We start from the raw sequence: 16,994 nt of genomic DNA on the forward strand, positions 1-16,994 counted from the left end.
AAAAAAAAAAGTGAACATGGCTATAATACAGAGTAGAATGGAAATTTTGAGTAAATTTAGTAAAACATGAGACTTTACAGAAGCAATGATCTGCTCCAAACTGTGCCTAAGGAATTTCTTCTCTGCTTTAAGGAATATTTTGATGGAACATCTGAAAAGCACTGGTATAAATTAGAATAATTTGTGAAAGTTTTTTGTTTCTCAAAAAAAAATTCAAGAAAATGTCTCCTGATTACATTTAATCCCAGCTGAAAGTGATATAAAATGTTTTCATTGCAGAATATAGAGATCATTTATTAGGCACCAGGAACATCATAATTCATCTATATATAGAACTCAGTTGTTGACGAGTTTCTGCTTCCATATATAACTGAAAACCAATATGTAAAAATATACACAAATTAAACTCTTCATGTTTAGAAGAGGCCCTCTGCAGCTCACCTGGAGTATTTACTTTTTTTTTTTTGATTTGAAAAATAAGGGATTTTTTTTTAACATCTTTATTGGAGTATAATTGCTTTACAATGGTGTGTTAATTTCTGCTGTATAACAAAGTGGATCAGCTATACGTATACATACATCCCCATATCTCCTCCCTCTTGCGTTAGTTCATATACGATTCTGTTTAAGGTTGGCTTTGTGGGTTCCATACTCAAAGCAATAAACAACAAATTAGAGGAGAAACCTTGTTCCAGGAAACTAAGTTGACAGACTCATACACACACACACACACACACACACACATACACACAACACAGTTAAAATGTGTTATTTTTGACCACCTCTTATACACCAGACATTACCCCATATAATTATGAATATCCTGGGTGTTATTCTCTTTTTACACTCAGGATCAGAGAGGTTGAGAAGAGCTGGGATTCAAAACAAATCATCAAACTCCAAAGCTTGTGATCTTTCTTCTGCAGAAAACTCAGCTTAGTTCCTTAGGAAAGCAGGTGAGAGTGAGTTTAGAGAGTTTGCTATCTCTGCTAACAAAGAGTTTTTGTTCCTCGAAGTGTGGAACCTGAGTTATGTGTTAAATTTGGCTTCCCATAATAACTCATTCGCCAAACATCCCATGGTCCTGGCACGGAGCTAGATCCAAAACAGCCATAGTAGTAGGAGATTGGTATTTCATCTATCCACTCTTCTTCCTACCTGTAATAAGGTAATTTACCTTCCTAAGATTCAAATGACTCTTTTACTTCTGGGTACCACTTGGATTCCCTTTTTGAATAAAATGGATTTTTATGTATTGTATTTCCAGGGAGCATGTGTTGATTCAGGACATCCCCCCACCCCCCTTCTGCTGTTCATATCACCACTTCCTCTCCTTTGCAGGATCAGTCCTCATGGAGATCACATGAGTGAGTGCTCACAAGTCACTTAAAACAGTTCTTGGCAAATAATAAATGACCTTCAGGGGTTTTCCTTTTATGGAGACTCCATCAATTATGAGAAAGTCAATTATGATGGCTTATTATTAACAGTGAATTAATATGAATTATAAAAGTACACATTTGCTCCTCCACTATTACCCACTGCCCAGCATAAAATAAAATAACCCAAAATAGAATTCCAGATTTTATTAGAGAATATATCTAAAATACAATATTTATTAAGTTATGATACATTATTTGAATGGAAATATACTCTGTATCACAACTATAACAATCTTTACAGATAATATTTCATTTACATCCCTATATTTCAAAAGTCACTAAATTACAACACAATTAATATTTAACGTAACATTGCTACAAATATATAAGAATTTAAAAATTTTCTTTAATTTACCATATTGGAACCACAAACATTTATTTTATCTGATTTACATTACATAGGATCATGACTATTTTACCTGATTTATATTACACAGCTCAATTTATCTCATTATATGGCTTTGCATTCAATCATCCTACTTTCTTATGTTTTAAAAATAGCATTTTAGTGAACAATTGTGAATGCTCATTAGCCCACGTGCTACAAACAAAGTCAAGGTACTTTTCTCCTACTCCTTATATTATTCTCTGTTACAAAAAGGCTACTACCATAAGCAAAGCACCAGTCACAGCAATTCTGTCAAGCCTGACAATTGGTCTAGGTTTTCACATTTTAGTAGTAAGCACATCAGGTCTAGAAGGGTCTAGAAAACCAAATAGATACAAAGCAGCCAGGGTCCAATTCACCAAGGTAGACTTGTGCTTAGCTAAAGGGAAACCCAAAGACTTCACTGGACACGGGCTCTGGGACCATTTTATTTGAAGGAAGCTTTGATTTGTCTGTTTTTCAGTGGCTGAGTCGGACGCCAGTTGTTCACCATCAGGTGTTCAGGTTCTCCCTCTGCGTTGAAGTTAAGGGTACAGAATTTCGATAACTAAAAGACAAAATCAAAGATGAAAAAATTAAAAATAAAAGTTTCACAGGAGTATTCAATTATGTGTTTGTGTTAAATCTTGAAATACATTCCCCAATATTCACAGTTCCATGTTGCAATGTTCAAAATTTAATTTGATTCCCAATAGATATATAATCACATATAGATCAATATATATGCTTTTATACAACAAATCAATTTCTATAAAATACACACAAAATCTTGCTGTCATTTGAAAGGAAATTTTTGGAGAGCTTGTTTTTTTTCCTCTTTTAATTCTATAATCAAACATCAAAAGCCTATAAAATAATTCTGAGATGTAAAGTAATAAGAACAATTCTAGATCCCAATTAAGGTTTGGTTTTCTACCCCAGGGAAGATAAATGACAGCATCTGTACAATTAGATGAAGTGATCCAGGATCTGCAAATTCCGGGGCCGAATGATGGGCTGACATCTCTTCTTAAATTTATAGAAACACAGGAATGAATCTGCCCAAGCTGGGATTTCAAATCCTTATCATTGGTTAATTTTGATTCCCTATTAAATTTGTGTCAGTTCCTGGCACAGTGATGTGACATAGGCAGCCCTCAACCAGTTTCTTTCTTCTTTGAGGTTCTTTTTGCAAATTGGCACTTCCCTTTCCTTAAGCATGACTTGATCTAAATGAAGAGGGGTGGTTTGGGAAGTAATGTAGCTGCCCATGAATCAATAGCCTTGAACCTGATCTCTTTGGTCCACTAATATTCCCTCGATCACCCCCCAGGAAGTCAACTTCATGTAAGCCAACTACTATAACAGGCACAGCCATGGTCACTGCATGCACTGATCACTCGAACAGCACAAACTACACTGTATAGGAAATGTGTATCTGGTCTAAGCTGCTAAAGCAACCTGGAATGACTTTTAATAGACATATTTTCTCTAAGGGATGACTCTTGCCTTTGTCAGGATCCAGAAATGTATTCTGACATAAATAAACTGCAGTAAGCTCTTAGGTGAGTGAGCAGTAGGCTGGGAATTATCACCCATACCTATGCACCCTTGAATATAAAATCTCTTTGTTCCCAGCCTCAGTTTCTTCATAGCTTACAAAAAAGCATTTATTAGGTGACAGACACCTTTCTCATGTAATCTTCAATTTTATCCAACTTTAGGGTAAAAAAGAAAAAACTGCCTAAGATTATAGTTAACAACAACAAATGCTTATTGAGTGCTGAATATATCTGCTAAGCACCGTTGTTGGCACTAGTTGCACAGCTAGAAGCATCAGGAGGAGGATTAAAGGCCAGGTCTGTCTGACTCCAAAGGCCAAGTCCTTCTGCCTGGACTAAATGCTCCACCTGACTTTAGCAAACAGACCTGCTCACTGCTAACAGAGATGGGTTCTTTGAGCACGAGCCAGGTCACGCTTTCCAGGAGAGGAGGGGTGGTCAGTGAACCAGGGTAGGTCCAGTAGTCCAAGCTTTCAGGAAGGAGGCCACGAGGATCAAAGTTAGTGAAGTCAGCACTCTTACCCTGGAACAAGGAAATACACGTGTTAAAAATGTCACATGATCAGAGTAGGGGGGAGGCAGGAGAATAGGAAACAGAAATATTCCCCTCTGGTACCCAGAAAACTTTCAATTTTTTTAAAGAGAAGTTCCATGTTCACCAGAAAACAGAATAAAACAAATTAACAGAAGACATTTGACATGGAAATTTAGACTGGCAGATATGAGCAAGAGAACCTGACTATTAATTTCACCTATCCATTTTCTCACCTTGTCCTCTAAAACAGAGGTACCCAACCATTTTGGCTGGTTTCGTGGAAGACAATTTTTCCACGGACCAGGGGAGGGGGTGGAATGGTTTGGGGACGATTCAAGCGTATTACATTTACTGTGCACTTTATTTCTTTATTACATTGTAATATATAATGAAATAATTATACAACTCACCATAATGCAGAATCAGTGGGAGCCCTGAGCTTGTTTTCACTTGACACCCACCGATAGGGTTTTGATATGAGTCTGCAAGCAATTGATTTATTATGGTCTCTGTACAGTCAAACCTCTCCTCTAATGATAATCTGTATTTGCAGCCACTCCCCAGTGCTAGCATCATTGCCTCAGCTCCACCTCAGATCATCAGGCATTAGATTCTCATAAAGAGTGTGCAACCTAGATCCCTCGCATGTGCAGTTCACAGTAGGGTTTGCACTCCTATGAGAATCTAATGTCACCACTGATCTATAAGGAGGCGGAGCTCAGGCGGTAATGTGAGCTATGGGGAGCGGCTGTAAATACAGATGAAGCTTTGCTTACTTGCCCACCACTCACCTCCTGCTGTGTGGCCCAGTTCCTAACAGGCCACGGACTTGTCTGTGGCCGGGAGTTGGGGACCCCTGCTCTAAAATAATCCCTTATATTTTTCTTTAAGTCATTCATTGATCATAGCCAGTATTTAAAGTGAAATTGCTGCCACTGAAATGAGGCAATTTTAGGTTGCTGTAACAGAAAATATATAGTATCCTTGACGAGGAGGTAATTGTCTTGCTGTCCTATTTGATGGCTCGGGCAGAACTGAAGAACTGTATTCAGTCCTGGACACCATGCTTTTAGAGCAACAGAAGCAACAGGAAAGAGTTACTGGAAGAGTGACAAGCTTGCTGCAAAGAGACAACTGTCATGTAAGACTAGTTAAAGGGGACTAAAGATAATTAGCCTGGGGGTAGGTAAAAGGCTGATAGAGAATAGGGTCAAGTGGAAGGAAGATTAGGTTTTGCTTTGGTTCTTTTTTTTTTGAGGTATAATTGACATGTTATATCAGTTTCAGGAATACAATGTAAAGATTCAATATTTGAATATGTTGTGAAATTATCACCCACAATAAGTCAACACCTGTCAACATATATAGTTACAGAATTTTCTTTTCTTGTGTTAAGAACTTTTAAATACACTCCTCGCAACTTTCAAGTAGGCAATACAGCATTATTAACTATAGACAATATAGTACTTAATTTTGACTTATTTATAAGTCATCCCCACGACTTATTTTATAACCGAAAATTTGTACCTTTTGACCCCTTTCACTCATTTTGGCCTCACCCCCACCTCTGGCAACCACCAATCTATTCTCTGTACTTTTGAGTTGGTTTTTTGTTTGTTTGCTTGTTTTGTTTTGCTTATTTATTTAGATTCCACATATGAGTTCATATGGTATTTGTCTTTCTTTCTTTGACTTATCTCACTTAGCCTAATGCCCTCAAGGTCCATCCATGTTGTCACAAATGGCATGATTTCATTCTTTTTTATGGCTGAATCCATTACATCTATCTATCTATATACCACATTTTCTTTATACATTTATTTGTTACTGGATGCTTAGGCTGTTTCTATCTTGGCAATTGTAAATAATGCTCCAGTGAACGAGGGGGTGCATGTACTTTTTGAATTAGTGTTGTAGGATCAGGTTTATTCTATGTGAATCAAGGGAGTCAAGCTCAGGGTAACAGGTAAGCATTTCAGAAGATAGATGCTGCTTCGATTTGAGGATGAGTTTTATAAAGCCAGGTTGCTACTGCTGATGGTAGTATTTATAAGCAGATGCTCCATGACCTCAGCACAACTGTGCTGTGGAGCGGATTTAAACATGAATTCAAAGAGGTCACAGAATATAAATCTCCACAAAGCATGACTTGACTTGTCATGTTCACCACTGTATTTCCTAGATTAACAAAGTGACCAGAATGTAGTAAGTACTCAGCGAAGATCTGCTGTATGAATGAGTGAATAATTTGACCAGATGATCTTTCAGCCTCCTTGCAATCATGATTTTCTCTGACTCTTGCATATGGATGTTCAAATGATGGGAAGCAAGATTAAATAAATACAAGTCTTAAAATTATACAAGTATTAGGATCAACTTTGGGTTAAAGATAAATTAAATAAATGCATAAGCAACATTTTACCTTTATTAACTGCTCATCTAAGCACCACACGTCAAACCGAGACTACTCAATTTGAGCAAAAGAATTTTCAAAACTGAGTGGGGTATGGAAAATAGGTACCTTATTCAGGTGGCAAAAAATTCAACTATACCTTTGCTTTAATGGAATCCAGCACATCAACGACTTTCTGGAGGCCTGGTTTAGCATCACCAATCTATAGAAAGAGACAAGGGACAAGATAGTGTATTCCAGTTGGCACTACACCAGCTTTTAGTTAGGGCAGCTCTATGGTAAAATTTCTCCAAATAGCAAACCAAAACCCACCATTTGTTACACGCCACCCATCAGTCTTAGTTTGATTTCCCTTCTTTCACTGACAACCTCCTTCTGCTTCTGCCCCTGTAGTTCCCCTGAAATTACCTTCTCAAATGTCACCAGTGATCTCCAACTGCCAAAGCAAAGAGCACTGTTCACGTGCTTACTTTAAGCTTCATGCAGGATTTTGTGCTATCATCTTCCCTCCTTTTAAAAATTCTCCCCTCTTTTGGCTTTCCTCCTGCTCTCCAGCCTCCCAAATCTCCCTTGACTCCTGTATTCGTTTTTAGTCATTTAATCAGCATCTTTCCTTACAGTTTGAAGTTTCTTAGGGTTGCTTGCTCAGCAGTTTTATCCTCCCTCTTCATGCTCTCCTCGGATGATTTCATATACACTTGTAGCTTCCACCTTGACACAGGATTTCCAGAATCATGAATCTGCAGCCCAGACCTTTCTCCACTGGGTTGACAACTATCCAGAGGGCAGCTCAACCTGTATGTCCTACTCTTGTTGCCTGAATTCTCCAATATGGAGTCACTGTCCTTCACTTCTCCAAAACTTGGTCTTAATTTAGCACTATCATAAAATAGTACTTTCTAGCTTAAGGTTGAATGAAAAAAAAAATACTAGTATTCATCCAAAATATGCCTCTGTCTCATTTCACATTTCACATGTATATACCCTTCACATTTACATCCAAATGGTACCTATGAAATACCTCTGCAATTTTGTCCCCCATCTCTACTGCTACTAGCAGATGCACGGGAAAATAAGCCTGAAAATACTTCAGAGCCAAAGGCATTTCCTAGGCTCTTTGTAGAATGTCCTATTTGTTATGAATGTTCTGTCCAGTTAATCTTTTTTGAAAACAGGGAATAAAAAGAATTGGGCCATCAACTAACCTTCAGAAAAATACCCAAAACAGCCAGTCCGTCAGGCTGTTGCGCTGCTTTTCCAAACTCCCCGTACTTGGTGTTCCAATGAACCAAGTGGAGCTAAAGTAGGAGACAAAACCACAAACAACAAATGATTTACATGATAAAAGCCTACACAGCTATCTAGCGATCTTTTCTTCACAGCTAGAGGTTACTAAAGAAAGTGAAAATGTGGATAATTTTAAATCTAAACTTGTATTTTAATTCTAACTGGCATAATATCAAGTGATTCCTTCAACAACTCTAAGAAAAAGAGTTGCATACTTTTGAGGAAAGACAGAAAGTTTATTTCTAGATTTCCATTAAAACAGGATCCTCCAATTTGAATTTATTAATTTTGTGCAAATGGAGGTCTTAGAGAAAGTTTTGCAGCATTAATCGTAATATCACAAATAAAAGTTATAAAAAGCAAATGTGAAGGTCCTTTGTAAAATAGGGGGTTTGAGTTTACAAAATTAAGCTTTTGAAAGAAAAAAAGTGTATCTTACCTCTGCAGCATATTTCTTTTTATCCACAGTATGCTCAGAACCTTGCTCATCAGATGAACCCCAGTGAAAGTGAAACTGAATCAACCTGTAGGTGCCAGTGAGGGGTCCTCCTTCTAGCACTAAAATTAAAAAAAATATATATATACACACACACACACACACATTTACATACACACACACTCATACATATGCACGTGAAACACACACTACTGAATATTACAATCTTTAATCCCATTTTATAGTACTAAATTTATGCCTGAACCAACATTTTCACTCTGAAAATTCAATCTAGACTCAGGTTTAGTCTACAGAGCTGAAGAGGATCATTTCAACTGTTTTATTTTTTCCTCACTTTTGTTGACTGAAGGATGGATGCTTTTCCCATCTGTTTTCTGAGCACAGTGGCACTTCTCTTCCAGATTTTTTTGGGGCCTCCTCATAGGTTCAGGTTCAGGTTCAGAGAGAGGAAATTTTCAGGGGAACTATGAATTCCTCTGTGAATCAGCGAGGAAGTGCCCACAGCTACTCGTCAGTGCTGGTCTGCTGCACACCTGCAAGCTGAGGAATCTCTCCTCTGCCACGGCCCAGTGACTGACCTTCAGCCGGCCTTGCTAACCTCTGATACCAGTTCTTACCAGAATTTGTGAAACAATAAGCATTCCCTTGAGCTTAACAACATAAAATCAATTTTCCTTACACAGGCTTTTTCCTTACACAGGCTTACAATTTTCCTTACACAGCAGATTGTCGCTGCTACTAATTAGCTTTATACCCTTAAAATGTTCTATTTGACTTTCTGATCTTAATTTGCTCATTCGTAGAATGGATACCTCCAATTATTTACTACTTCACTAAGAATTGACTGATCATCTGTAAGACGCAGTGCATAATGCTTTCTTGAAATTCTAACTTTAATAACCATCCCATGATTCTACTGTTCTGATAGTAATGTAACTTTATTATACTTAAATCCATATTAGAAATCACATTCTCAGACTAGAGTCTATCTGTAGATAATTAATGAGCTGTGTCTTAAGAGAGGATTAAAATAGTAAGAAATCACTGTTTCCCCCATTCCCTCCAAAAAGCCTTTTACCTAATTTATATGTATTAATGGGACTTAACTGATAAAAGCTTTTAAAATTAGTTTAGTTCTACTACTTCAATTTTATTTCTCTAGAACTGGGATTAGAACACCTTTTGCTATAAGTGTATTTTATTAGCTTTGATTTATAATTCCACAGAGTAATGAGCCCAAACTAATTTTGGCTTTGTAAAACCAAGGGACAAAGTCTGTACAAAAAGTTTGTTCGCTCAACTTCACCTAAATATGCTTAGATGGCAGCAATACCCATTCATCTATTCAAAGAAAAGATAAAGCTGGCTGGAAGATACTTAAGCAGTCAGGCCTTTCTATGGCTCCCGATACAACCTCTGGCTGCCAGATCTGCCTTACAATAGGCCAGGAGAAGAAAAGAATAAAAAAAAAGAAAGAGAACAAATTATAAATGGTATTACATTACAGATCTATTAAGAAACATGAATTTGGATGTATTCTGATAATATCACATCTCTTGAAATTTAACTTTTATTGTAAAAGTGTTTTTCTAAATCTGATAAGGAAAGAAATATCCTTATATCCCCAAAATAGACTTTTTCCAAAATGAAGGAATTCCAATTTTTCATAATTATATATACCCTTAAAACAAAATACATGTTTATAAGGTAAATTGATACCAAAATTAATTCCTTTATAATAACTTTTTTAAACTACTAACTAACTGGCTGATCATAAAAACCATTTGTAACATCATTAATTCTACCAAATGGCAAAATTAGTTAAATAAAACCATAGTAAGCATCTGAGATAACTGATCATATTTCAGAAAAGATTTAGAATTAGGCAAGAGTATATGAGCTTTTATTAAATAAGGTTTTCTAATACTAAAAAAAAAAAAAAAAAAGAAACACTCTAAGTTCAAAGATTAAACACTTTCAGGGCTAATCTATTATTCCCAGATACCTGTTTGAACTCCTGTTAAAATAAAACTATGTTGTTATGTAGATTAGAAGCCCACTGTAATTAGGAAAGGTATTAAATTTTTGAAGTTTAATTGCTACAAAAAGCAGCATTTCTGGCCTTCTTCAACTAACTGGTCATTCCTCAGCAAATTCTTAGCATGGAGTTTAGTCAATGAAATCCCTCAAAACATTGTTATAATAATAAATTGCCATAAACTCTAATAAAGGTAGCATACATCTTTTTATTTGAGAAATAGGAAAGACAAGGTTAAAGATGGAGCTTATGCAATATTCTGGATCTACTTATTTTTTTACTTAATTTGATTGCTCCAAGCCATTTTCTAAACTACCCCAGTTTAAAATAAAACATGGTTTTCTAATGCAAAAATAATTTTAAAGAATATCAGAAATTGCTGATATTCTTTTAAAAAATTGTTTATTTTTTCCTCTGTAAAGTCTGTTAGTGGGGCTCTGAAGAGTCAATCACCTCTTGTACCATAGAAATGTTTTCCACAAGTGATAGAGATACATAAATGGGGTTTTCTACTCAAAGACTCAATGTCTTGTTCAAGACTTCTCCAAACTTAATTTAAATCCAAACCTCAAAACCAAGAGCCCCAGAAGAGTTTAACTTTTATGGTCTTCCATCAATTATACATACTATATATAAAACACAAAATAAGCACTAAATGTAATATTATAATCTGTCTTCCTATACATATTACTTTTGTAAATTATACATTACTTGTGAAAAGTAAGAGATTCATTCCAGTAATATTGAAATAAATTAGATACTTATATAAATTAAAAATTTAATGTTAAAAATTTTTTTCCTTCTTAATCACTTTATTATTACTTAATATAAGATGCATCCAAATAACAAACTAAAGACCTTAGTGAATGTCAATAATCTCTCCTAAATCCAAAATATAAATAAACTACTCCCAATAATCCTTAGTTTAAAACTAAAATTTAAGGGATTTCCTATTAATGAAGTAAATGAATAAGTCTACTAAAAAAACATTTCTAGCAGGTGAATAATTTGAAATTTATTAAATCGGTTTTGGTTTTTCGGCAGTGGTCAATAATCCTAGGGCTACCTACTAAGGTTAAAAAAACAAATGTCAGTGTAGACAAATCTGAGAAATAGACACCCACATTCCATTTCTTTTTATGTAGTGAAATGTTTAGCTGTCACTTTCACTAGTGTAAGCACAATTAAGATTCAAGAGAACAGAAATTTTCAGTTTCAGGTTTATGGCAATTGTACGAGAGTAAAAAAAAAGTAACTCTTTGACATGAACATTATTAAATACAGTGTCTAGGATGCTTTTGTCAGTTTTATAGAAGTTTAGGGTTCTGTTCACACCATTAGCAGTAGGCAGGACAAGCCCTTCCATTTTTTGTTGTCCTGTTTCCTTTTAACTTATAATTGTTTGTAAAAGGAAAATGTTAAAGCTTCAAAAGCAAGTCTGTGAAAATCAAGCAGGACTCTTGTATGACGATCCATCATATCATACAAACAATGATCTGCTTGAAATGAGCACAGGTGAACTCAGCTTCCTTCCTTCTCTTTCTTGAAATAATAAAAACAGATAAAAATATTCCAATTTCTAAAAGCAGAAATGATGTGAGAGTTGTATATGGGTTGGCCCAATAATTCGAACATTGGTTTTTCAATGATATTTGCCTCTAACTTTGCTATAAAGCAGGAGAGTTTTAAACTCATTAATAAAAGTTAATAAGTTAGCAGGAGTTAACAATTTGACTACTATTCTTTTATCCCAGATGAAGCATGTAATAAAAGATCTCAAGCAGGAAGATTTATTTTTTAATAATAAAAAAAAACCTAACAGAATTAACAATTTTTCATTAATTTAAGGTGGTTTATTTTTAAAGGAATTTAGAAGATTGATGAGAGCTTTAACCCAAGCTTCTAGTTAAAGCCTATTAACTCCGCATTTTAAAAGATTTCTCTCAAGCTTAAACATAGCAATAAATTCTACCACTTCAGTTCCTTATACCCAAGTATTTAAGTTTGGGTATAAGATAACATTTAGGATACATCTGAAAATCTGAGTCCATGAGAAGTTCTAGAAGACTGAAATCTCACTGGGGGTGGAGGGGGGAAGTAAATGAACTGAAGCATTTAACTACAGAAAATAAAGGATATCTAAAAATGTTAACACCATGAAAATAATTCCTAACAAAAAGCTATGATAAACTGTCCATTTTAAAAAACTGAGGGACCAAAATGAAAAATTATTTTTTGACTTAAGTGAACATAAAAGTATATCAGTTTTTAAAAACATGGTACAAGTACAAACACACTAAATATTAACTATGATGGTCCTTCAAAGATTCTTATTCAATTTCTATTTTTAAGTGGTTGCCATTTAGTCTCATTCCAACAAACTAGGAAGGAGATGATTAGCAAGTAACTTAAACTCTTGAGCGTTCTGTTTCTTCATGTTTATTTTAAGTGGGTTTGACTAGAGTATCTCTACCATTTGTTCTAACTTGAGAGTCTAGGATCTTAAAAAAAAAGTCTAAAGGGTGTTTCTCTGCATGGTATGATTGGTTTTGTTTCACTTTTTTTTCTTTTTTCTATCCTGTAGATGTGTTTTCCCTTAACATCAGCATTTAATATATTCTGTATTCTAGAAAAAAAATGCTTCCTGTTTAATCAAAACAACTGCAAATGTTGAAGAGATATGGGCAAAAGTACAAAGGAGTCTTCCGTATTTAAAGGAGAACAAGTCTTTCTAACATTCACTCCTCTTGTTTTTACTGTACCTCTTGCCTAGCTCTCTCAAGTCCCCCATGTTTCCTACTTCCTTTTGCCTGGAGTCTCCTCCAAGAAACTGAAATCCTTCAAGCCTCATCCTTCAACCACAAACTTTATTCACCCTGAAAAATCTTTTCTGACTTGCTCAGGCCAACTCCAAACCTGCTTTCCATATTTCCTTGGGATACTTCCTTGTTGCACTTATCAAAGTGACTGTCAGCGTCTATTATTTCTATGTCTTTCTACCTGAGGTATCACCATCATGGCCTCTGGGGATGCAGGAGAGGGACCAGGACTCCATCCTGCCCTCAAGATGCCTAGCTTGTCTTAACATATAAGTGGTATTTGTAAGAATTTTGTTTTTTTGCATAAAACTAGGTGAATAATACCTCTGTCTCTAAAGACATGGGTTTGAGCCTCTATCTGAACCACTTGATTTTCATCTGTTTCACAATCTAAACATGGCCAGTTGCTTTAGTAATGTATGTGTTATTCACCAGAAGTAGTTAGACAAATGTGGCTAGCTCTCATCAGTTCCTGCTTATGTAGAAATCCATCAGAACTTGACATATTCATGGTAAGACATATTACTATGTAATAATGTCATATATAAAATCAGTACATAGTTTAATATAATAAATGGCATGTTTGGGACAATATAAAAGTAAGATTTTAAAATGCCATCAAGTGATGGGAAGTAATTTTAAAGCTAATTAAAAACTTAATTCAAAAAACTTATCAGAGGTGCAATAGCTACAGCAATTGCCTAATAAAGGCAGTCAAATGGTGTGTAGACCCGACAAGAGCAATGGTCATTTATTGAGGAACTGTTAGGTGACAAGCACTAGGTTTTATATGTCTGTCCCATTCCATCCTTCCTCTGTAATAGATACTGCTACTCCAATTTTACAGTTAAGAAAACAAAAACTTAGGTTAAGTTACTATCACTCCCAAGAGGGGAGGAAGGAAGAATTTTTTCAAAACTGTACTGAATACTTTGGATAGCTACTGAAAGAGAATAGTCAACTCTATTATAATGACGATAATTACATTTATATACCATGTGAGTACTATAGGTCATTACTCCAACATTCTGACAGCATTATTGAATGTTGTCTCTATCTTCCCTCATTTTGCCCCAATGCTCCCTGCCCCCCACCCCCAGACTCCCACACCACCACACATAATGTGTTTGTAGCTCCATTCACTCAGTGCCCTTCAGAGGAAAGCACTCAGGAAAATAGGACACTGGCAACAAAATCAAGGGGATTGTTCTCCTATTTCTAAGCAAGAAGAAAAGGACAATTCAAAGGGCATTCTGTAAACAGCCTCACTACAAATAAATTATGGTAATTGGTTTTGTCAGTAATGGACCAGGTATGTCCAACCAACTCTAAAACATTTTCCTTTGTGGAATAAATTTCTGGGTGGATACCAAGATACACTACCACCTTTATCACACTAGCCCAATGCTGAGAAAATATTTGTAAATACAGTGTTTCCAAGAATTTCAGGATTTTAAAGTATTAGGTTTCCATCACTCTTCTCACTGCTACCTTGCAGATCACCCTAGGATGTGCTTTTTCTTGGATAGGCATCAATTCTGGGAAACAAATATTTTAGAGTCTTAAAAGTTCAAGTTTTGCAAATCTCATCTTTGCTGATCTCTGTTGCCAGGGCACCTTGCCTTTTGTGACTTTTCCCAGGCATATCACAGTTATTCAATGCCCTACATAGAAACCAGGAATTTTACAGGGAGAGACAGCCCCTGCCACTTCAAAGTAATTAGCCTACTCCTCAGAGACTGCAACCTAATGAAGATTATCAGAGTGTAGTATTACAGGGGTCCTGCTGCTGCTCCTGTTAAGCTGGGAAAACAGCTACTGGCTGAACTGCACAAGTTATTTTTTAAACACTGACCTGCTTTGTCCTGGGAGTCATCAAACTCCACGTTGAAAGAGTGACCGTTGTTGATAATTCTCCGGGAAGTCGCTTGCTCATAGCGAAGAGACAGAGGCTTCAGGGTAGGGTCATGAACGGCTGCCTGGGTGTGGATGTCAACAGGGGACTGGCGCTCTCCGTTGGCGATGGGGAAGTCCTTATGCCATTGCTCGGGTCCTGGGTTTGAGAACAGACGTGTGAACTCCCCAATGTGGGGAAGGGCACATGCAGACCCCTAGAAAAGGGCAATGCCCCTGGAGCCAAACTGCTCAGCTCCAGTTTTGGCGGCACCGCCGAACAGCTGAATAACCTTTGGGAAAACGTTTAATCTGTGCCTTAGTTTTCTCATTTGTATTAGGGGGTAATAATAACATCTAGCTTATAGAGGTTGGTGTGAGAATTAGAATCAATACATGTAAAGCTTTTAGAACAAGTAGTGAGCGCCATATAAATATTAGCTATTTTTATGCTCCTTTTACTGAAATTGAGCAACTGACACTGGGTTTGTGATTAGGATTTGGGATATGCAAGCTCACTTCGGACACTCCAGCAGATCGGAATTCCTTCCTCTAGTCCTCGGCCTAGATGTAAGGACAGAGTCAACTGCTCAGGCCCGGGCACCCCTCCCTTAATGGTCAGGATCCCCATGACCTGGGGATCCCCAACTCCCTAAAGATGTTCAAAGATGCGCCAGACACATCTTTCCCTTGCGTTTGCTGGCCCGGGAGAACCCAGATCTGCGGCCCTGATAAAACCGGGTTCCTGGTGACCTCCTAACATAAGAAGTCGAGAGATGAAGGGAAAACTCAGAAATCAACGCAAAGGATTCAGACCAGCCCAAGAAAATGCCCCGGAACAGTTCGTGCTGAGAGTCTTAGCCACAGGTGGTGCTGAGGATGAAGTTGCGGGTGGGTGGGTGAAGGGGGCTCCCTAATTTCTCTGCGATCAACTAAAATGTTTCCTTACAACCCTTCCTAGTTTATTCCTGGGTCGGGATAGGATGGTCTCCGGCTCGTGACCCTGGAGTGGCTGTCCGTGGGTCCCGCGGCTGCGGCTGCGCACCCCTTTCCCCGGGCCCTGCGCACCGCAGCGGGACTCGGATTCCTCGACGGTGGTCTAGGGATCTGTGCTGGGGGCATCCCGTGCCTGGGAGCGGCGGGCGGGGCGGGCGCCGGAGGCGCACCTGAGCCTCGGGTGCTCCGGACGGCAGCGGTAAACAGTAGGTGCGGGCGCAGCGGGTACCGGGGCCCTGGGCGCCGCACCGCGCCGCCCGCCGGCCGCACTCACCGTTGTGCTTGCCGTATCCCCAGTGATGGGACATGGTCGCGCCGTACGTCCGGGCAGAGGAGTTGGCGCGGATCTAAGCGGCGGCTGCTCTGGCGCCTGCAACGTGTGTCCGCGGGTCGCGCCGTAGCCGGCTTTTATAAGGCTCCCGCCAACTTCGTGCTTGGGGGCGGCCCGGGGGAGGGGGCCCCGGGTGGACCTGGGCGACGCGGGGAGGAGGTGACAGGCGGAGGTGATCTCCCCGCACTCGGGGCGGGCCGGACTGGAGAGGCTCCGGGGGCGGGGAGAACGCCCTCCCGGCGGGCGCTCGGCCAGGTTCAAGAACTCCTCTCCCAACGCCCGGCTCCCTCGGCCCGCGGCCCGGGTCCCCGGTCCCTGGGCAGCCAAGAGGCTCCGAGCTCTCTGCGCGCGTGGCGGCGGCGGCGGCGGCGGCGGCAGCTGCTCCTGGGCTCCTGGGTTGGACTGGGCTGCGGAGCGTCTACGTGCACCCCATCCCCCTCCGGGGCGCTGAGGCTGGCAGCAGAGCTGACAGCTCGGGACCCGGGCCCGGTGCCTCTCATCCCCTGTCCCCTTTGTGACCGCATCCTTGGCCTCGGAGCCCTTCCGCCCAGCCCCATCGGCCCCACCCGCGCCGAGGTCTCCAGCCCGGAGGGTTGCTGACCGCTATCCCCGGCCCTGGGCCGGCAAGCTCGGTTAGGAGCTTTGACCTTGGGGCAAATAGGGATACGGTCCCTTGAGGCGCTGGGGAGCGAGCCGCTTAGGGCTGAGAACCACGCTCCCCCTGCTGGAAGGCCGTGGAATAAATCAAGAAAGAGGAGAGAGTCTCTTTTGCATAAGTCCAAACTGAGGCGAGCAAGGGAGAATGCATTTCCTTGAGAGCTGTCAAGGTCTCATATAAAGTGCTCATCTCCTCC

At 39.0% G+C, this 16,994-nt stretch overlaps 1 protein-coding gene across 1 annotated transcript; it reads right to left on the minus strand.

The window, feature by feature from the left end:
* Positions 1 to 1,324: 1,324 nt before the first annotated feature.
* Positions 1,325 to 16,209, minus strand: CA2 (carbonic anhydrase 2). Its single transcript, XM_022555025.3, has 7 exons — positions 16,084 to 16,209; positions 14,776 to 14,973; positions 8,046 to 8,164; positions 7,525 to 7,617; positions 6,459 to 6,521; positions 3,739 to 3,894; positions 1,325 to 2,377 (listed from the first exon to the last, which is right to left on the minus strand). The coding sequence occupies exons 1-7, from the start codon at positions 16,115 to 16,117 to the stop codon at positions 2,258 to 2,260; spliced, it is 783 nt and encodes a 260-aa protein (XP_022410733.1). The 5' UTR covers positions 16,118 to 16,209; the 3' UTR covers positions 1,325 to 2,257.
* Between the last annotated feature and the right edge of the window lie 785 nt (positions 16,210 to 16,994).

This window comes from Delphinapterus leucas, chromosome 17 (genome assembly GCF_059928025.1).
Source record: "Delphinapterus leucas isolate spDelLeu-1000000601 "Yukka" chromosome 17, BTC_Dleu_Yukka2, whole genome shotgun sequence".
Classification (NCBI taxonomy): Eukaryota; Metazoa; Chordata; class Mammalia; order Artiodactyla; family Monodontidae; genus Delphinapterus; species Delphinapterus leucas.